General features: G+C 34.7%; 1 protein-coding gene across 2 annotated transcripts; it reads right to left on the bottom strand.

The window, feature by feature from the left end:
- Window positions 1-7,862: 7,862 nt before the first annotated feature.
- LOC143548246 (NAD(H) kinase 1-like) lies at window positions 7,863-12,494 on the bottom strand. 2 transcript variants are annotated; one of them, XM_077039467.1, is made up of 11 exons: window positions 12,422-12,494; window positions 11,132-11,279; window positions 10,899-11,018; window positions 10,365-10,561; window positions 10,167-10,280; window positions 9,977-10,071; window positions 9,464-9,567; window positions 9,285-9,355; window positions 8,852-8,930; window positions 8,376-8,683; window positions 7,864-8,256 (listed from the first exon to the last, which is right to left on the bottom strand). In XM_077039467.1, exons 1-11 carry the CDS (start codon window positions 12,446-12,448, stop codon window positions 7,948-7,950), a joined length of 1,572 nt encoding a protein of 523 aa, XP_076895582.1. In that variant the 5' UTR covers window positions 12,449-12,494; the 3' UTR covers window positions 7,864-7,947. The 2 variants fall into 2 exon arrangements, with proteins under 2 accessions (XP_076895581.1, XP_076895582.1); XM_077039466.1 differs by having other exon boundaries at window positions 7,863-8,256; window positions 10,167-10,561.
- Between the last annotated feature and the right edge of the window lie 11,156 nt (window positions 12,495-23,650).

Below are 23,650 nucleotides of genomic sequence, written 5' to 3'. Positions count from 1 at the left end.
GAGAATGAATTTTTCAATAGAAATAAGCATTCTCGGGTACGATTTTGCACGGACATCTTTTTATTAAGTTCATTTAAAAAAACCATTTTGTGATATAAATAAAATCAATTTATGTACACATTGTATAGATACAAACATAAATGTAATACATTTTTTTTCATATACGCTATGTAATTATTTGTTTTATTTATAATTTTATAATTTGAATGTAACATCCCGAAATTTCTAAAGTAATATTTAATATATTATTTTGTCGGGTGAAATAAACGAGTTAGTGGAACGATAATAATAATAATAGCAAAATATGAAGACTTAGTAGGATAGTTAGATGAGATTAGATAGGGACCAAAAGGAAATATGGGCCTTCGGTCCATGGGCTTAAGGGAGTATAAATACCCCCTTAAACCCCAATCATTTCCATTCCATCCATTTATCCATCCTAATCTCTACACACCCCAAAACACAACCCGAACCAAGATCCAAAGGCGAGGACCCGAGCTCGTTGGTGCTAGATCGTCGTGTCGAACCAAAGCAACAAGACCAGCTCGTGTTCGTAGTTCGACTCATTTACGGTACGTTTATATCGAGAACTTGTTCGTTTAGGTTTGGATTAGTATAGAAATGATAGATCTGTGTTTGTATGGTAAAAACGAATCCAACAAAGCTAAACTTACTGAAAATGGTTACGATTTGATGGGTTAATCGATTGATAAAAGAACCCGTAACCTATATGTCTAAATCGCACCCTTTAAACATCGATGCTAGGTCGATTTGATGGTTGGGGTTTGTAGGCGCTGGTCAGACGATTCCGTGGATACCTAAATCGAGTTATTTGGTTAAGAAACGAAGATGATTAAGGACGAACAGTAGCTGCAGCCGACAACTTCGCCTGCAAGCTAAGTTCGCCTGATGAACTTCGCCTGCAAAGCTAAGTTCCCCTGATGACAACTTCGCCTAAAGCTAAGTTCGCCTGATGACAACTTCGCCTAAAGCTAAGTTCGCCTAAGGTTTAACTTCGCCTAAAGCTAAGTTCGCCTAAGGTTTAACTTCGCCTAAAGCTAAGTTCGCCTAAGGTTTAACTTCGCCTAAAGTTAAGTTCGCTTAGAAAATAAATTAAAAACCTAATGAAAAATGTGTTAAGACAGTTAATGGAAATAAAATTTTTCCAAGCTGACCTGGCAGCTCGACCCCAGCCAGGGGCTCTGCCCCTTGGACCCTGCTAGGGGCTGCCGCCCCTAGACCCCGCTGCCAGGGGCGCTGCCCCCGGACCCCCGTTCGTTGTGGGTCATATAAAGATAGAAATACAATATGAGTAGTGATAGTTAATTGATACGTATACTTGTTATACAGTCAGCCGTGCACAACTAAAGAAAGGGATTACGATTAACGGTGAACGTAACCGTGTTCAGGTGAGTTTCTAGCCCCATTTCCTTGTTATGTTTTCGGGGCTGTGTGCATACTCGATGTGAAGTGTGAATACACTTACCTTAAGTGTTTAGTGTATGCTATAGATGTTATACGAGATAGCTATTATATAATACTTGTTGGTGCGTGAACGATCTTCGGATATTGCACGCATCGCCAAGGATAGTGATTGCCAAGTGGTTATTAGTGTGTATGAATGCTATGATGTGACTTGCTTATTATGTAAATGATATGAAGCATGTTGTAGACAAGTAGAGGTAGAGCGAGTTAGAAGTGGCAAGAGTGTAGTAAGAGTGTTAGTGGCACGACGATAGTACGTGGTAGGGTAAGCCTATACGTGACTACGTTATTAAAGCGGCAAAGTGGCAAAGTGGCATAACGTTATACGTTATTAAAGTGGCATAACGTTATACGTTATTAAAGTGGCAAAGTGGCAAGGTGGTAGGTGTAAATAAGAGGCTAAGTGGTAAGGTAAGCAGGTTAGATAGTGGACTACGTGTCTGCGGATATGTATATGATGCATGTAGTGGTTGTATGATAAGTTGCTTGATTAACTAGAACTCACTCAGCGTAGCTGACTTTTAGTATGCACGCAGGTAAATATGTTAAATGAGCTGGCATGAGGAGGGCACATGACATGGATTGAACGGCTGGCATCTTAAGATGGAAGAAAAGATGTTTTAAATATAATGATTTGTTTTATAGTATCAGAGAAGAGATTGAATGTTTTGTAACGAATGCTTCAAGTAAACGTTTCCGCGAAAGTTTTAATTAACTCTGATTGCAAGAACTGTGTTTATGAGTAAATCCGACGCTAAAGTAGGGCTACCGGTTTGGGACCTTACATTGAATTATCCTGTGTGTAACACGGGCTCTAAAACTAGTTATCTATATATAAGTAAAGTTGATATTTGGTGTCGCAAGGCCCTGATTGAACCAAGTGGCACCACCTCAACGGTCCAATTTTTTTTTTAAATTTTTTTTTGTTTTATTGGTTAAATGATATTTCTTTTTGTTCTTTTCTCTGGATTCGTAACGTTTTGCTTTTTTATTACTGAATTTGTGTCGACTTACCGCCACAACGCCCGGGACTGACAATACTCGGGTTTTACCGACTCACCTTTTTCCTAGATTCGTAACGAACGTTTTGTTTTTTGTATTACCGAATTTGCGTCGACTCGCCGCCATAACCCCCGGGACTGACAATACTAGGGTTTTACCGACTCACGGCGCAACGTCCGATACCAACAACGCTCAGGTTTACCCACGCCCGGGTTTTACCTTGTGTGTTTTTTTTTTTCAACTAAAATATTAAAACCTTATGTGTTCTTTGCGTATAGCCTTATGTATTAGATTCATAATTTTTAGGCAATACTTGGAGATTTTATGTATTGAGCCTCTGTTGGAAGAGATAACATTATGACACATATATGTTTTATATTAAGATTATTAGTTTTCTTTTTAAATGCAGGATATTAACTATTATTTGAATTTTTTTACTTCTACATCTTGTAGTCGGATATGAGAAGGCGAAGGATGAACTTATACTGGATGGAAAAGATATGGAGCTTGTTTCTGGATCTTGTTTTAATGATTCAAAATTGGATCATAAGGTGACAAATTTTGTATGATTACATTTGTTTATGTGTATATTATACATGCATATGTTTATGTGTGTGTTGTATTCTTGATTTGGACGGTTAGATTTTGGTTATTGTTGCAGGTTTTAGGTATATATGTAAAGGTTGCATTTAGGACCAAGGTTTAGCATCCAAACATTAAAACCTCCGGTAGCATATCTTAGATACCCTCAAGGAACAATGGAGCCCAGCACTAACATTCTCCAAGGTTTGATATATAGCTCCATTTCTTCATTTGTGTAATATTTTAAACTCCTTAATAGAATTAATAGGTTTGGCTTAATTCATGTAATAACATGTAGTATGTGTTTGGCAGGTATTGCTTTTTATCTTAACAGATCCAAACCGGATGACTAGTTGGTGCCAAAAGTTACTTATATGTAACTAGATATAGAAGAATGTAATTGGTTGGTGTTGAGAAGAATGCTAGAATAATATATAATTTTTTAATTTGTTTATAGATCTTAGAGATGTTCAAAACGGTTTGGGACTAGGAACCGGAACCGGTTCCTAACCGGTTCCTATATTCAAAACCCCATTTTAAACCGGTTCCAGGCTCGAACCGGTCAGGGAACCGAACCGGTTCTCCCACCCTCGGACCCCTAACCTATCTAACCGGTTCCTAACCCGGTTCCTGTACTGTAACCGGACCGGTTACAGTGTAAAAAAATTTTTTTTTTTTCGTTTTTCGTTTGCGATTTGGATTCTAAACTACGATTCGTATTTGTATAACATGAAAAATAAAAAAAACAATTAACATAAAATTCATTTTATTTACTTTAAGAAGTTTAAAAAAAAAGGTTACATGTTTTAAAATCTTCAAAAACAAACTAACAAAACATTAAACTTATAAATATAAAGTTGTGACATATTATTTCTAGAAAAGCCTTCTTGTTCGTCGTAATTATTGAGCGGCGACTTCTTCCTCGGAATTACTTGTAGAAATGTCTTCTTGTTCGTCGTGCATTCGAACATCAAGTGGTGTTTCATCTTCGAGAGTGGTTACGTGTTGAATACGATCGATTGAGTCCAAGTGATCCTTTAAGCAAATGCACATCTCCACCGACTCCGAATTTAGTCTTGTTCTTCTCACCGATATTACCCTGCCACTAAGAGAAAAAGCGGATTCCGAAGCTACCGTAGAAGCTTGGACGGTTAGTAAATCACGGGCCATGGTGGCAAGAATCGGAAACTCGGTTTCCTTTACCTTCCACCAAGCCAAAACATCAAAAGTGCCATATTCCTCTTCGGATAAACCGGTAGAGTAATCATTTGCACTATACCTTCCTAGTTCGCTTGAAGGGGTGTTACCCCTTTGTTTTTTAGCCGTTACGTTGCGAACGGTGTTCATAAGGCTAATAATGAGATCTCGTACTCTAGTAGCACTTGAACTTGATGAAGACCCCCCCGGCATAGGCATGTGTATGTTTGACCCATATTTATTTAAATAAAAGTCATACATAAATTTAAAATTCAAGTTAAAATAATTTTTTGCCTCTGTTGAAAAGTTTGGGTCAACTTCATGCATATCTAAGGCTGAAAAAATTTCGTCTATCACACATTCAACCCCCGTAACATTTAACATTGGGTTTAAAGCGGCGGCGCAAGTAAAAACCGGTGGCAATTCAAGAAAGTATTTTTTTAATTTAAACTTCATTGGTAATATGATGTTTGAAAACATTGGACTTTTATTTTCAAATTCTTTAAGATTGTTAACGATTAAAAATAACTCCGAAAGAACCAAGGGACTTGTCGGATAATACGTTCCCGATAGTTTCGTAGTTGATGTTTTAAAAACTTCAAGAAAAGTCGATAAGTCATTGATAATTTCCCATTTCTCATTTGAAAAGAGGATTGCCAAATCATTCTCGGCAAGACTAGAATGAAACATTTGTAAAGTTTCTCTTTGTTCCAAAGCACTTTGAAACATTATGCAAGTGGAATTCCATCGATGAGGTACATCCCAATTAGCTCCCAAAGCTTTTCTTCCCGTATCTTTACAAAATTTTCTATATTCCATTTGTCTTTTTTTACTTTTCTTAAAAACTTCATGTATCATTAGTCTAAAATCGTTTATAACCGATGTAACCTCATCCGAAGCAAGTCCGTCTTGCACGATTAAATTAATGATATGTGCAACACACCTTGAGTGAAAAAATACACCATTGCAAATCGGCGTATATTTTAATTTTAATTTATCAACCGCCGATGTATTATTCGACGCGTTATCAAATGCCATTGAAAATATTTTATTTTCTAGTTTATAAGTTTTTATAACATAATCTAAAATTTCAAACAAATTATCTCCCGTATGTGGATACTCAAAGAGTTCGAAAGCAATGGTGCGTTTCATCATTTCCCACGATGACGGGTCTACCCAATGAGCGGTGACACAAAGATAAGATTCGGGTAGACCATGTGGAGCCGACCAAACATCACTAGTTAAGTTTATTCCCGTATTTATATTTTCAAAATATGCAATTAGCACCTCTTTGGCCTTCTTCCACAATTTTAAACAATAACGTTTAAGAGTATGACGACTTACGTGAGTGTATTGTGGTTGAAGCGTATCTCGAATCATGGCGGTTAAGCGAGGGTTGTCGAAGTGGCTAAACGGCAAAGCTTCTTAAATCACAAACTTCGCCATACGATCTTGAACTCGATCAATTTGGTATGTAAATATTCCGCCTTCACTATCCATTTGCGTTTGTTGCGAATCGACGTTCTTTTTCAACGCCTTGCAATACGGTTTTTCGATGTGTTTCTTCAAATTTGAATTCGAAAGTGGGTTTAAATAAACCCCACAAAACTTGCACCGAGCCTTCAATGAATGGTCACTCAATTCAACCAAATCCCAATTGCACCAAATCTCTTGATTACGATTATAAGGTACAATACGAACGAAACTTGGTTCGGCGTTGGAACCTTGACCAACCGATAATTGTGAGGCAGCCATAACAACAAATATGAATATAGAAGAAGAGAAAACAAGAGATTAGAGAACTCAAAACGTTGTAATAGCGTTTTTTTGTATTTTTTTGCGTTTGGGTTTGTGTTTTGAGTGTTGTGATGAACCCATGACACCAAATACCTATTTATACTAGTAGTGGGGTGCTTGGGGGAGCCAAAAAAACGGCTATTTTTGACCCCAACGGTCAAAAAACGGCCAAAAAAACTATTTCCAACGGCTATAATCGATCCAACGGCTAGAACCGGTTCCTAACCGGTTCCGGATGGTTCGGTTCCAGAACCGGTTCGGTTCCGGTTCCTACCCGCCCCCACTCAGAAATGCAAGAACCAGTCACGGATCATCGGGTTGAATCAGATAGGGTCCGGTTCCTACAAAAAACGGGTAGGAACCGGTTCGGGTCCGGTTCGGGTCCACCGGTTCGGTTCCAGGAACCGGTTTCGTTGATCAACCCTAATAGATCTTGACTAGTTTTGTTAATATTGAACACTTTGATAGAATTTTTTAGTTTGATTTGTGTATATGATTATATAAATATGTGTGTTCGTGTGTGTATATATATATATATATATATATATATATATATATGTATATATATATTGTGATGGTTTTTTGGAAAAAGCTTTCGGCTGCCTTGCAAACAAAAAGTGGTCGCAAAACGGTAGCAAAATTTCGGACTGCAGCAGTGGTCACTGAAATTCCAGCCGCTGCAGCGGTCACAAAATTTCCGACTGCAGAGCAGTAGCAGAAATTCCAACCGCTACAGCGGTAGCAAAATTTCTGACCGCAAAGAGGTCGCAAGATTTCCGACTTCAGCAGCGGTCGCAAGATTTCCGACGGTGATAGCGGTCGCAAGATTTCCGACTGTAACAGAGGTCGCAATGCAACAGCAGTCGCAAAATGGTAGCAACAGGGCATTTGCGACCTTCATTTTACTGACCGCATTTTTGGTTGCAAAACGGTTGCAACAAGGCAATTGCGACCGATTTGAGACCGGAAAAGTGGTCGCAAATGCCTAGCTTTCTAGCAGTGACTTTTGTTCCGGTACGGTACCGTAACAAATGTAAACGAAATCAACAAAATTCACGTTGACCGTCCGCCGAAAAGGCCGGATTTTACCAGAGCCCCAGTTTTACCGAATCACCACCGGATCACCCGAATACGAGTCGACTCGACGTTGCAATGATCGTGTTTTACCAACTCCCGGGTTTACCTACCAAAGAAACATTGTTTTAAATATGTTAACAAAAGAAAATTATAATAGTGTCGTTGAGCCATTGCCTCAGCGTCTGGGACCGACTAAAGTCACCCCATTGGCTCACCTCAATTTTTGTTTTCATTTTAATCCAGTACCATAACAAACGTAGCTAATATTGACTAAATTCTGGTCAAACGATAGATGTAAATTAAGATAGATAAAAGAGTATGAAGAAGTACACTATTATTGAGTTAATTAAAAAGTCTCACAAAGAGTTCTCATATTTCAAAAGAAATAGAAATGAAAGCACATACCCAAAGCACAGTTCCATCCCCACCAAGAGTTACAACAAGATCAACCTTCTCATAACAAACGTAGCTAATATTGACTAAATTCGCAGTGACTCGCTGCCATCGTCTAGGACCAACCGACGCCACCCCATTTGCCAACCTCAATTTTTATTTTTTTGTTTCCATTTTGTTTTACTTCCAGTACCGTAACGGACGTAGCTACTATTAACTGAATTCGTGTTGATTTGCCACTGTAACACCAGGTTTTACAAACTAATTTTACCGCGCAACGCACGGGTAAATTACTAGTTACTCTATTATCAACGTAACAATAACTTATATATGAAAAAGGGGGAAAAAAGTCAAAACAGTCAACGCTAATCAGCAAGACCTCTTTTGATTGACCCACATTCAAACATTTACCGGTTATGGTTCTAGTGGTCCATCGAAAGATTGAGTCTTTCTCTTGTTCCAATGCAGCCCATTATGTATGCTATGCAAAAAATCATTGGTTGAATCCTCGCTACAAGCTGTGGGTACGGGCCAAACCGACATGCTACACAAGAGTGCATCACCAGGGGCCAACTGTTTCCGATCTTTCCCGTCAAACGATGCCCACGCGTGACCTCGACTGTTGAACGGAACTTGGATCCGAAGCGTTACATATTCGGGTAATATCAGAGGTCGGAATGATAACGAATGTGGACAGATTGGAGTGAATAAGATGCCCGGAACCTGCATGTTTTGTTTAAAGTTGTTTAAACTTAATTCTATTTCACAAATGTCACTTTTTTTATATTTATCTATTATCTCACTAAGCCGTGTTTAATATAAAACTAATTTATAAAACATACCTGTGGATGAACCATTGAGCCACCAGCTGCAAGAGAGTATGCAGTGCTCCCTGAAGTAGTTGATAAAATCAAACCGTCTCCTTGTACACATGTGACAAACGAGCTGTCACAATAGCATTCCAAATTTGTCAGGAATGATGAGATCCCACGGTCGATTGTGACTTCATTTAACACAAGTATTGGCTCTTCGGTCTCGTATTCATTTTTAGCTGCATCACGAATCACGTGGCACTGTAATCGATGTCTGAGTGTGATACTGATTGGACCTTGTAGGATCGATTTCAGACATTCTCTGTATTGTTCACTATCTTTGGAACTAAAGTTAAAGATCACTTATGAATCATATATACAAGTGCTTATATTTGTCATTTTAAAGTAAGAAATTTTGACCCGTTTACACTATAATATGATACCTGACATTCCTGAACAAATAACTTAAACAGGAAAGAGTAATATATACAGAAAGATAAGGATACGAAATGGAGTCATGAAGCCCAAAGAACCCAAAGAGAATGGCACAATTGGAGGAACCGGGCCTTTAAACAATGATGCAGCCTGCAAAAGGTGATTACTGTAAATATCTACATCGAAATAAGATGTTTCACTTCTTGGCACATATAATCTAGTCAAAACTGTTTTGCAGACAAGATGACCTGATATCTCACTCAAATCTAAAAAGAACCTATCTTTCTGTGCTTTTTAGATAGTTACAGGCGACTAATTAAACATGTATTATAACTTCAACAAAATTAGTAAAAGACCAACTTAACATTTTTTATGGCTGGTCAAACGATAGATGTAAATTAAGATAGATAAAAGAGTATGAAGAAGTACACTATTATTGAGTTAATTAAAAAGTCTCACAAAGAGTTCTCATATTTCAAAAGAAATAGAAATGAAAGCACATACCCAAAGCACAGTTCCATCCCCACCAAGAGTTACAACAAGATCAACCTTCTCATGCAGAAGTGAAACATCGCCTGTCAAGTAACAATACAGGAGTTATTTACAAGAGAAAACTTTCTACTTTTAGAAATAGATTATCAACGGTTAATTCTACTTTAAAATTTGTATTGTGTGTGACTCACCATCTTTCCAGGTCTGTACAAAGTTATAGCAAGATGAATCTGTTAGCAATTCCGTTCTTACTTGTGGTTCCACATAAATATTCAACTTTTTTTCCCTCAACCACCTAAAACATAAAAAGAATGTTGATTAAATCATGCTTAGAAATAGAGGTGCAAAATGGGTGACTAGATGAGTAGGTCAAAGTGTCTAGGTCAAAATGGGTAATTTTCAATTCAGGATGGGAGTTGACAACTTGACATTCCCAAATATTTTGAATTTTATAAATGATTGGTATATTGTATGCATATGATTATAGAACTATTTATAACATAATGATATCTTGTTTTATTGAATAAAACAATTTAGAAAATTGAAAATAGTTGGATAAACATATAACACTGCATTCAAGCCATTTTGTTTCTAGAAACTTTTGACACGTGTAAATGAATATATATGTCACGAATATAATAGAAATAAATGAAGAAACTAACAGAAATATAAGATGACAAAATGTTTACAATGTAATATCCTACCTGACCATTTCTGCACAAATCACTTTAACAGAAACTGAATTCGGTTTTGTCAAGATGAGCACAGTCTGTGGAGGAGATTCCCATTTCAAACAAATCTGAAATAAAAGACCATAAAAATGCCAGTTACAAACACAATGCAAAGTTAACCATTACAGTTGCCTAATTCTACATCTTAATAACAGTAACATACCTGTTTACTGCTGCGTTCTGCTGTTGTTATATTCCCCTTTTCAAAAGAGACAACATCATGTTTATGTTGATCATTCTTTTCACCTTTACAACTCCAGTGTAGCTTAAATGATGCCTGTGGCAGGTATAAATTATTCAAAATTAAGTATACCCATTTGAATTTGAAAATTATATGCTTATATACGAATTGGATTTGTACCTTTCGAATAAGCTTGCTGCAAGCATTGGAATAAGAATTTTGTTCTTTGTCCCAAAGAACCTCATGAGAATAAATTCCATTCTTTCCACGGTATATTGGAGGCTGCTCATTGGTTTCAAGCATGGGTTCAAGGTGTGGTACTGAGTTTTCAATTTTCTTCTCGGTGTCGTTATTGTATAACTCTACAGATGTCAAAACTGAGATGAAATGTAGAAAAACAAAGTTAGAATAGAAAAGGATTTGAAATCAAATAAACTTATGCATAGGGTCTCAAAGCACCACATGCTTTAAAGCAGCTAGGTTAGTACCTTCTTTTAACCCTTCCCTTATAGATAACTTTGTTTAGTCGACCCATTTGAGATATTTAAAATTAACAGGTCAAAATTGCCACGTGTACAAAATATTCATGGTATTAGCAGTTTAGCAGAATTATATACAATGCAAACATCAGAAACATGTAATGCATATGTTTTCTTTATTTTACTATGTGTGCTAACAAATAGTGAATTTAATTATATTGCTCATATTATAGACCTTTATTCTCCAGCTGTAAATTCTTCTGTCTCTCCAATTCATATTTGCGTTTCCATTCTGATGCCTCGGCTTGAGCAGAAGCTTTCCCCTCTGCTGCACGCCTTAAAGCCTTACCAACAGCTATACATCAATACAAACAAAATATTTAAAAAGAATCAGTATCGCGTGCCATTATACGTGACTGCTAACAATTTCATGAAAATGTGAACATGAACATAAACATACTATCATACTTCTCATGGCCTCGGAAAACTCCACAAGATGATCTTCAATCCCCTCAACAAGAGGTTGCTCGACAAGTTCCTTTACAGCTTTCTCAGAGTTTAAAATAGAAAGCGAATCATGAAAACCATTCTCATATGGCAAATTGGATGCATTACCCTGTTGGAAAATGGCAGACAAGAATGAACATAGAGAACAAAAAATAAAAGGCAGAAGTATAATCAAGACCCACCACACTTTGTAATCAATTGCCAAATAGCACATGTAGAATCTCGAATAAATGATTTTAAGGTTTTACCCCTCTCCACTTACTCTTGTTGAGTGCTAATTTCCTACATATTCTATTTTCTGACATCTTTTCCCTAACATAAATTCTCTCCCCAAGAATACAAATACAAAAAGAACACGGAATAATTAAATACCATCATCTAAAGACATAACTAATGTTATTCAGTTCATGCCAGTAGATTCCATAATAGTCCTCCTCAAGATCATAGAAATTTAGAAATCAAATCTCCCAACATGTAAGTTTTATTACAATACTTAATTCGTAAGGGACTGAGAGAACTAAAGAACTCCATACTGCTTATATGCAGTACTAATATCATATGTCAGTTCTCTCATGATCCCTGCATATATGTATTATGATATTCAGTTCATGCCAATAAATTCCATAATAGTCCTCATCAAGATCATAGAAAATTAAAAATCAAATCTCCCAACTCGTAAGTTTAATTACAATAATACTTTATTCGTAAGGGAGAGGATCATGAGATAACTAAAGAATTCCATACTGCATATATGATGATAAATTCATAACTAGTTAGTTTACATGAAATATCAATCTTGTTTAATTACTGTGTTCATAATGAAGTAATCATCACTGCTGTCAATCAGCCAGCAAACTTTCTTCTGTTGTACCTTATCTGTATAGTTCAAGACTTCAAGTTAACTACCTATTTTTGTTTTTTAGCTATATATATAAATCATAAATCCAATCTACCAAAACTGACCCTAACTAACAGCAAACAACCACAAACTCACAATTGACTTATAAAAACTCAATGAACTACATACTAACTAACTAACTAACAGTCCTGTTTCCATCACCATGATCATCGATCTGTTCACATAAACCCTAACTTGTGCATTCCTAATTAACTTCAAAATTCAATACACTAAACGGTGCATATATATGTAGTAAATTCAAATACACAGGCAGAAAAGAGAAGATATGAACTCTAATTATTATATCAAGTATAAAATATATTTACAGATAACAGAAATAGAAATATACGTACATTAGAGTTGAAGCTCTCCGGTGCCATGGCTGTATGAAGTTATAGAGAGGTGTTAGGGTTAATTTATAGGTGGAATTAGTTGACGTTGTTAGTGAAGAGTAGGTGGAATCCATTGAAGACGCGTGGGAGAACGTGGAGGATCAGATGATGCTGATGCTGATGCTGATATCTGGACTGGGAATAATAAAAATATGAAAGCGTAATGGAGGACGTCAACACCATGAAAATGTCAACAACGGCAGCAGCACTTAAAACTTAAAAGTCAGCATTGCTTCAGTCAAGTCAAAAAGGCTTTCATTTATCAATTATTGAACGACTGATTGATTGCTATTAACAAACACATTGACCCAAACCAAGATAATCATCCTATTTCAAACTCTTCTAGAAAACAAAAATTAATTCATAGACATCGTAACGTTATTATCATAACATCATCTAGTCTTCTTGTGCATTTTAAAGACGCGAAATGATATCATTTCTGACCAAAGGAATTGGACGTGGTGAAGAGCATTAAAACGTTGGCCGGGGGATTTTTAGATTTAAAATAGGTCTTCCTTTAAGTCTTTGTCGTGGACAGAATTGTGTTTTCCGGTGGTTTTGTTGTTCGGGTCTCTAGCGTCTTGCTGGGTGTGCTAGTTTTAATGTAGCTCGTCAATCGAAAAAAAATAATAATAACACGCTATATGTCATCTTTCAAAAGTGTAGAGTCTATGGTTGATATGTGAAAGAGTACAGATACAACGCGTGACACGAGTCTATGTATAATTATGTCGGCTCACCTCTTTCCACTTGTTGTATATTTGTACATTTTGTCCACAATTTAATAGAACTCTTGGGCACAAATACACACATATGGTAACCATTTGTGAATATTGGCTCATTAGCCAATAAGAGAATGACAGTATCTATATTTTTAAACTTACAATTTTTTATGTTACTTATTAACACTATCCATTTAAACAAAATTAATTAACTTCAAATACATTATTTTTTCTCTCTAATTGTTTTCCTTCTCGTTCATTCTTAGTATGTATGTTAACATTAAACTTGTAGCGGTGAAGAATATGAGTTAAAAATGGCCATGTTAAGTACGTTCCTTTCGCTTGCATCTTACATACTTGTTGGTTCTAAAATCAAATTGTGGTTTTGAGTACTACCACACATGTGAATGTAAAAAATGTTTTAATTACTAGTCTTATACCCGTCAATGTCATCGATTGTCACTACTTGACACTTCTTAAAACAAAAGCGTGACAAACTTTTAACAGAGTGTTACATGACATTAATAAATAAACGGGTATATGTTCACTCAACTCTATGTGCATTGGTCACTACTTGACACTTCTTCTCTTGATTCCCTCTATTTTAATCAGACACACATATAACTTAAATGTTAGGTAGTTTCTTCTAGGCTAAAACCTTTGGACACATTCTAATGAGTTCTTAGTTATGCTTGTAGACTAACAGATATGACGAGGAGTAACTCAATTAGATTGTCAAGACCATCATCTCAAAGAATATATTTTGCTGGTAGTTATCATTCTCCGTTTGAAGTCTATATAGCATATAAGGTCTTGCTAGTCTTTAAGAATTAAAGATCGAAATTTTCAAACCATGAAAACACACTCAAATAAGAAAATGATAACAATTTAAAAAAAAAGAAGCATCCTTCCGAATTCCAACCCTAGTTATTGGAACACTATGATGTTAGACTCATAGAAATAATTATGTAATATACGAGAATTTGAAAGCCTAAAACATTAAATATCGAATTAATATAACGCATCGGTAATTATTAAAAACTGATCGAATATCAATGATAACTAACCGAATGTGATATATTAATTAATGTTACTCAATCGATATAATATAACAATAAGTTTAGGGTGTTTAAAAAAAAAAAAAAAAAAAACTATTCTAGACTAGAAGGGCTATTCTTGCCAATTAACTAAAGTAAGATTTGAAAAACCAGGCTTATCTTCTTCTTCCCGACCTTTCCGACGAGAGAACGTGGTAGACTCAAAAACAAACTGTTGTTGATTTCGCGAATTCAGGGGGGGTCGACTATCATAAATACAAGGAACGATTATTGTTTTCTTTTATCAAAACCTTAAACCTTAATCTCTCTCTGCCGAATACCCATCACCGCCGCCGCCCTAAAACTCGCCGGAAACAACCGTCAACGCCATTGGTTGTTAGAAGGAAGGCCGCGCTATTCGCTGGAGCCTAAACTAGTCACCGCCGCTCTGCAACTCGTCAGAGAAGCCGCGGGCACCGCAACCACCTCTACGCAAATTCTCGCTGACAACGCCGGTAGTCACACACCGCCGCTGCCTCAGTCCTCCGATCCGTTTTGCTAGCCGATTGAGGTTAAGACTTCAACCCTTCCTGATTTACGTGATTTCTTGTTCCGGCGACTAACATGCATAATAAATCTAATATATTTTTTTTTATTAACAAAGAAAATGGTCACATATTTGTAGTTCTGCTCGTGCATACCGTGTCATGCATATTGATATAATATATAATATAGTCTTATAATTGTGGGTAGTTAATAATAATAATAATAATAATAATAATAGTAATAATAATAATCTGAATTGTTTTGTAAGTTGGTATATATTCGTGGCTAATTGTGACTGAATTTAGAATCTAAATTGGGAATATTTGAAGTTGTAGCCTTTTGATGAACTCCAAATTTTAAAGATTTTATACACATCAATCAATTACTTTTAATTCAAAAGACCAACTGTTTATATATTAAGCATAATATTTATTTTGTTACATTATAGTATTAATTAAGAAAAACTTATATAAGATAGTTGTTGTGCGAAAATAATAATAATAGTGATGCCTGATAATATGCCATAACTAATTAAAGATTTTAAAAGTCCATGTCGCCGGAAAAACAGTTAATCAACTCATTGAACTATTGTAAGTAAATTGAAAGATAATTTTAATGTAGGTGCTAACACGAATTGAGTACTACCCGACTTTGTTTACATTTGATTTGTTAAGGTACGGTTTCCGTCTTTGTTTCCTCTTAGTATTATTTATATTCCGTTACTTCGTAGTACGGATTCTGTTTCTTGTTACTTCATAGTACGGTTTCTGTTTTTGTTACTCATAGTATTATATTTTGTTCCTTCGTAGTTCGGATTCCGTGTTTTTCTTCTTTTAGCTTTATATTGTTTTCACCGTTCTCGTAGTGGTACGGATTCTGTTTCTTGTTACTTCATAGTACGGGTTATGTTTTTGTTACTCTTAGTATTAATTATAGTCTGTTACTTTGTTGTACGGATTCTGGTTTCTGTCACTCATAGTATAAATTTTATTTTGTTACTTTGTAGTACGGTTTCTGTTTTTGTTCACTTTTAGTATTGACTCTATTCCGTTACTTTGTAGTACGGATTTTCGTTACGCGTCGGTTATATTTTGAGTTCAGTTATTTTATATAATATATTTTAGTTATACGACTTTAGTTCAGTACTCTGTTACCCGAGCATTTCTGACTTGTCGTTGGGGCGTCAACGACATGGCACTTATCGTGACAGTGCGTAATCAAAGTTCACGGCGTCTCTAACTAGTACTTTTGAAGTATTAGGGCCACTTGGAGGCGTATAGATCGATCTTAGCTCTGACTCCTGACTCCTGACTCCTGACATGGCACTTATCGTGACAGTGCGTAATCAAAGTTCACGGCGTCTCTGAAAGTACTCATGTAGTACCTTGGCCACTTAGAGGCGTATAGATCGATCTTAGCTCCGACTTCTGACTCCTGACTCCTGACTCCTGACTTCTGTTTGAGATGAAACAATGTGTGCACGCCACCCACACCGTCTCCTTGGTGCATGGACTAGCTAGCTGTGTACCCCTCTGTTTAGGCTCTGGGTGCTTCCGTATTACACGACCTATTTATTTTAACTTCATCGTCGTGTATTTTAGTAATTATATTTTGTTTCGCTATATTTCTGGTCCGTTTTGATATGTGTATATGTATTTGATTAAATTTGAGTATATTCAGATTACGTCCCGATCGTTTATCGGATTATGTTTCGCATTTAATTATAGTTCAGTTAAATGTTATACGTTATATGTTACACGTCACACAATATATGTTACAAGTTATATGTTTCTGGCTCTGGGTGTTTTTGTTATAGTTCTGATATATTTCCGCATGCGTTTGACCATGTTCTGGCCAAGTGTCGGATCATACATCCGAATTTTATTAAGTATATGTTTAGGTATAAAGGGTTGGTTTCGAGTTTGAATTGAAGTTCGTATATTTATTCTCTTACGTCTGTCCTTACCTATACTATTGTTCTTTCCGTTACTGGGCAATTTTTGGCTCAGCCGTGTTTTCTTGTTTTGTTTTTCTTATTTTGTTTTCAGGTAATCCGGGATTCTGGGAATTTAGTGATGAGAGATAAAAAAAATGAAGTCCAAGCTTCTTAAAGTTAATTCATTTTGTTTAATAATATGACGTAGGTTGCATTAATTTTTGTTGTATTTGGATTGTGGCGTTGTTTTGATATCTGTAATAATAACACGTTAGCCTATTCCGGGTTGGGGTGTTACAGTTATGGTATCAGAGCTAAGGCTCTTTCCTGTAGAAAACTTAAACCTTAAAATCAGACTTGTGAGATAATGGGTAGACGTTGGGTTAGGATTAATATTTCATATCAATCTTCGTGCCGATCATTTTATGATTTTCGGTCTATTTTTAGAGTCCTTTCTAGGCACCTACGTCAATCTCTGACTTTCCGGATTTCATTTAGTTGAATAAATTGTTCATGCTTACACTATACAAATATGGAAATGACTTTCGAAGACAACGCTACACAACTAAAGGGATCACGACTTTGACTTACGTACCCTTTACGCTCGATTCAGACTTTACTACCACGCATGCCTCTAGACGTTTTCCGCGATAATTATGCATTTGAATAAACATCATTTCTTAATTATTTTGTCATCACATTACTCTTTTGTTATAAGCCAAGCCATGTTTTTAAAATGCATAATGGAAGGCTTGTTAGGACACAGTCGTAAGGTAAATTGACGATTATGGTCGCGAACGTAATCGTGAATTTACAGGTACGCAGGTGTGCTACAAAAATTCTTTTATGCAGATTTTGTTCCTCTAATACTCCATCCGATATGACCTCGTCATAAGATTTTTCACTTTATTGTGCTAGTGTTATGTGTTTATTCATTTATCTATCTATTTATTTGTATATGAGTAAAAAAAAATAATATGTAAACTTATAAAATTTGATTTTTGAATTTGATATGTTTTGAGTTTTTAAAATTATGAAGGATCAAATTTGTTACCGTTTTTAAGTTCTACTTATAGTCACCTGTTTCAGTTAGTTGTTTTGTCTCGGTTACTAGTTATAGGATTCATTTAGATGTCTTCGTTTGACATTTTTGTGATACACCCAATTATATGTATTTAGAGAAAAATTTTCTGTTTCATTTCAGTAATATGATTAAGTATTCTCAGTTAAATATTTTAGTTTACCATTTAAGTTTTGTTTTGGTATCATTACCGCTTGAAGTTATGTTTCTTATCCGTTACGTCAAAGTTTGATTGCGCATGGATAACTAGAAATTTCGAGGACGAAATTTTATTTAGGGAGGTAGAATTGTAATATCCGCATATTTAAAATATTTAAAATAATAAATATTAGTAATGGATATAAGAAAATATATAAAGTTGAGTTGGATAATTTATTTTTAAACTTCATAAAATCGTTTCAGTAACATAATGATTTTTGTAAAGTAACATATTTATCTTACAAGTATAAATTCAAAAGCAACAAGTATTAACAAATGTAAGGTATGTATGTGTGCTACTAAAATCCATTTTGCAGCTTAATGTTCCTCTAATATTTAGATACGACATTGTCTTAAGTTTTCGCTATTATCTGCTAGTGTTACGTGTCTTTTATTATATATTTATTTATCAGTGTAGAAATGCATGTTAATATTCAAAATATGTTTTTGAAAATTTACGTTTTAAGTCTTGATTTTTTTTTAGTATTCCATTAGTTATCACTTTTTATTTCCACTTATAAGTCACATGTTTCAGTTATCTGTCTTTCGTTTTGGTTATTAGTTACACAATTTAGTCATAGGCTTTAGCTCATCAAAATTTATTTATTTTAGTTATTAGTTATCCACTATGTTATATGTAATTCTGTGTTCAAATGAAATTTTTGATTTCCGTTTATAAGAACTAGTATTATCCGATACAAGTTTTAGGTTACCCATAGTTTCGTTCAATATCATCATGGTAACGAGTCTGCTATTTCAGTTTGGATGGTTTTGATTTCATATGAATTCTGTTTTATATGTCCTAATATTTGTTTCCAAGACTTTGCAATTGTCATGTCTGAATTTATGAAAGCTTAAGTTTGTTTCGTTTCCGTGATATCCGAAAGTATGTGTCACCGTCTTACAATTTCGAGGCTGAAATTTTTGAAGTATAACGTTAATTTCGAGGACGAAATTTCTTTTAAGGGAGGTAGAATTGTAATATACGAGAATTTGAAAGCCTAAAACATTAAATATCGAATTAATATAACGCATCGGTAATTATTAAAAACTGATCGAATATCAATGATAACTAACCGAATGTGATATATTAATTAATGTTACTCAATCGATATAATATAACAATAAGTTTAGGGTGTTTAAAAAAAAAAAAAAAAAAAACTATTCTAGACTAGAAGGGCTATTCTTGCCAATTAACTAAAGTAAGATTTGAAAAACCAGGCTTATCTTCTTCTTCCCGACCTTTCCGACGAGAGAACGTGGTAGACTCAAAAACAAACTGTTGTTGATTTCGCGAATTCAGGGGGGGTCGACTATCATAAATACAAGGAACGATTATTGTTTTCTTTTATCAAAACCTTAAACCTTAATCTCTCTCTGCCGAATACCCATCACCGCCGCCGCCCTAAAACTCGCCGGAAACAACCGTCAACGCCATTGGTTGTTAGAAGGAAGGCCGCGCTATTCGCTGGAGCCTAAACTAGTCACCGCCGCTCTGCAACTCGTCAGAGAAGCCGCGGGCACCGCAACCACCTCTACGCAAATTCTCGCTGACAACGCCGGTAGTCACACACCGCCGCTGCCTCAGTCCTCCGATCCGTTTTGCTAGCCGATTGAGGTTAAGACTTCAACCCTTCCTGATTTACGTGATTTCTTGTTCCGGCGACTAACATGCATAATAAATCTAATATATTTTTTTTTATTAACAAAGAAAATGGTCACATATTTGTAGTTCTGCTCGTGCATACCGTGTCATGCATATTGATATAATATATAATATAGTCTTATAATTGTGGGTAGTTAATAATAATAATAATAATAATAATAATAATAGTAATAATAATAATCTGAATTGTTTTGTAAGTTGGTATATATTCGTGGCTAATTGTGACTGAATTTAGAATCTAAATTGGGAATATTTGAAGTTGTAGCCTTTTGATGAACTCCAAATTTTAAAGATTTTATACACATCAATCAATTACTTTTAATTCAAAAGACCAACTGTTTATATATTAAGCATAATATTTATTTTGTTACATTATAGTATTAATTAAGAAAAACTTATATAAGATAGTTGTTGTGCGAAAATAATAATAATAGTGATGCCTGATAATATGCCATAACTAATTAAAGATTTTAAAAGTCCATGTCGCCGGAAAAACAGTTAATCAACTCATTGAACTATTGTAAGTAAATTGAAAGATAATTTTAATGTAGGTGCTAACACGAATTGAGTACTACCCGACTTTGTTTACATTTGATTTGTTAAGGTACGGTTTCCGTCTTTGTTTCCTCTTAGTATTATTTATATTCCGTTACTTCGTAGTACGGATTCTGTTTCTTGTTACTTCATAGTACGGTTTCTGTTTTTGTTACTCATAGTATTATATTTTGTTCCTTCGTAGTTCGGATTCCGTGTTTTTCTTCTTTTAGCTTTATATTGTTTTCACCGTTCTCGTAGTGGTACGGATTCTGTTTCTTGTTACTTCATAGTACGGGTTATGTTTTTGTTACTCTTAGTATTAATTATAGTCTGTTACTTTGTTGTACGGATTCTGGTTTCTGTCACTCATAGTATAAATTTTATTTTGTTACTTTGTAGTACGGTTTCTGTTTTTGTTCACTTTTAGTATTGACTCTATTCCGTTACTTTGTAGTACGGATTTTCGTTACGCGTCGGTTATATTTTGAGTTCAGTTATTTTATATAATATATTTTAGTTATACGACTTTAGTTCAGTACTCTGTTACCCGAGCATTTCTGACTTGTCGTTGGGGCGTCAACGACATGGCACTTATCGTGACAGTGCGTAATCAAAGTTCACGGCGTCTCTAACTAGTACTTTTGAAGTATTAGGGCCACTTGGAGGCGTATAGATCGATCTTAGCTCTGACTCCTGACTCCTGACTCCTGACATGGCACTTATCGTGACAGTGCGTAATCAAAGTTCACGGCGTCTCTGAAAGTACTCATGTAGTACCTTGGCCACTTAGAGGCGTATAGATCGATCTTAGCTCCGACTTCTGACTCCTGACTCCTGACTCCTGACTTCTGTTTGAGATGAAACAATGTGTGCACGCCACCCACACCGTCTCCTTGGTGCATGGACTAGCTAGCTGTGTACCCCTCTGTTTAGGCTCTGGGTGCTTCCGTATTACACGACCTATTTATTTTAACTTCATCGTCGTGTATTTTAGTAATTATATTTTGTTTCGCTATATTTCTGGTCCGTTTTGATATGTGTATATGTATTTGATTAAATTTGAGTATATTCAGATTACGTCCCGATCGTTTATCGGATTATGTTTCGCATTTAATTATAGTTCAGTTAAATGTTATACGTTATATGTTACACGTCACACAATATATGTTACAAGTTATATGTTTCTGGCTCTGGGTGTTTTTGTTATAGTTCTGATATATTTCCGCATGCGTTTGACCATGTTCTGGCCAAGTGTCGGATCATACATCCGAATTTTATTAAGTATATGTTTAGGTATAAAGGGTTGGTTTCGAGTTTGAATTGAAGTTCGTATATTTATTCTCTTACGTCTGTCCTTACCTATACTATTGTTCTTTCCGTTACTGGGCAATTTTTGGCTCAGCCGTGTTTTCTTGTTTTGTTTTTCTTATTTTGTTTTCAGGTAATCCGGGATTCTGGGAATTTAGTGATGAGAGATAAAAAAAATGAAGTCCAAGCTTCTTAAAGTTAATTCATTTTGTTTAATAATATGACGTAGGTTGCATTAATTTTTGTTGTATTTGGATTGTGGCGTTGTTTTGATATCTGTAATAATAACACGTTAGCCTATTCCGGGTTGGGGTGTTACAAATTAAGTATTTGAAGCACTACTAACTAAAAAAGGATGACTATACGTTCAAATCGTACCTTACTAATCAACCCCCTATTGATTTGATTTATTTTTTAAGACAACATGCTCATACAAGAAAATTTGCCATTTGTCAAATGGTTATATACTTATACTAGGTTAAATCTCGTGCTCCACACGGACGAAAATTATAATAAAAATAAAAATATTATATGTAATACGTAAATTCAATTATTTTATATAATAATTTTTATTTATGACTTTTATTTTATATTCATTTAAAATCAAATTATTACTTAAAGTATTAAAATTGAAATGTATGTGTATAAAAAATGTTAGAAGATATGTCCATGTTTTTTACCATTTAATAATTTTCCAAGATTTTAGCTATTGCATTGATTTATATAGTCGGACTTTTGTTATTGATTTAAATGATTATAAAATAAAATTAATAAAGAATTTTATATTAAATTGTAAAAGGTTAAATATTAGTCTTTCTAACTTTATATGAATAAGTTAATTTAACTTTAGAATAGTAATTAAATGAAAAATAATGAATAGAAAATTTCATGCATTTACAGAGTAATAAATTGTTATGCATTTTAATGAATGTTAATTATGTGAAAAATGCATTTAAGGAAATTGTATATGTGGAATCCAATATGGATACTCTATAATTGTGTCACATGGAAAAATCATCTTGTTTTAATAGTATAGTTAGATTAGATTAGATGCAAGAATCATCAAGTTATATACAACCATATATAAAAAATTATCAAGAACTATCCAGATAGTCATTTATTTATGATATAGGCATATAGCATGCGAGAGTTAAATGAAATGTGCACTTGTATTCGTTCTACACTCACTTATATAGGGTTTAGAATTTAGATGAGATTGCTAATTTCGGCTATCTTATGTATAGGTTTGGTATTAAACTTTTAATTAAAAAACTTAAATTAAGTCACAAGTATATGGTAATATAAAAAGAGGGTTAGGTTCAAATAAGAAGTTTGATTTTTCTAAGAATGCTAGGAAGGATGGTATTTTAGTCTAACACTTTAATATCAAAACCCACTTACTTTAATCTCAAAACCCACTTACATAAAACCCAATTACATCTTCACTCATCTCCTACAACCACCACCACTCCAGCGCCCACCGCCACCACCTCGTCGGAAAAGTTCGAAAAAACACAATGGAAAACAATATGAAAAACACAATGGAAAAAAACACTATAAAAAACACAATGATAAAAACACAATTGTATGACACAATGTAAAAAACACAATGGAAAAAACACAATGAAAAATACTATTGTATAACACAATTTTATAAAACACAATTTGTAAAAACCCACTTATTTTTTTCAATTTTTATATAACAATATGGTACTCTTATAAAAGATAAAAAGACACTCGTTATTATGGTGAATTTGTTTTTCATAAAAACGTCGTAAAAAAAAGTTATGGACGTTTTAGAATGATAGGGGAATTTGACATGTGTCTTACATGTGGAGAGAAAAAGTCCACAAATGTGTTATTCCTTTTATACTATTTCCTTTATGTTCACATTTGATTTCCTCCTAAACTAATCTCAACCCTCCAGATAAGATTACTTCATATCCTTCCTATTATAACCTATCCCCTGTAAAAAGAAATATAAATATATTTATTTGTCCAAACAAATGATTATTCTTAAAAAAATAAGACTCCAAAAGGAAAGAAACAAAATACATAAACGGCCTTCACTGAAGAAATCACCAACGCCCACGAACAGTTGAAGAAGAAGAAGATGATGAATCTACAGTAGATCGAGCGTTCGAATCGTTACTATCTGG

This window comes from Bidens hawaiensis, unplaced genomic scaffold (genome assembly GCF_021521415.1).
Source record: "Bidens hawaiensis isolate Kalapana, Puna unplaced genomic scaffold, B.hawaiensis_p1.1 tig00014981_1, whole genome shotgun sequence".
NCBI classification, from domain to species: domain Eukaryota; kingdom Viridiplantae; phylum Streptophyta; class Magnoliopsida; order Asterales; family Asteraceae; genus Bidens; species Bidens hawaiensis.
Note: the sequence above shows the minus strand (reverse complement) of the source record. Positions and strands in the feature narration are given on the sequence as shown.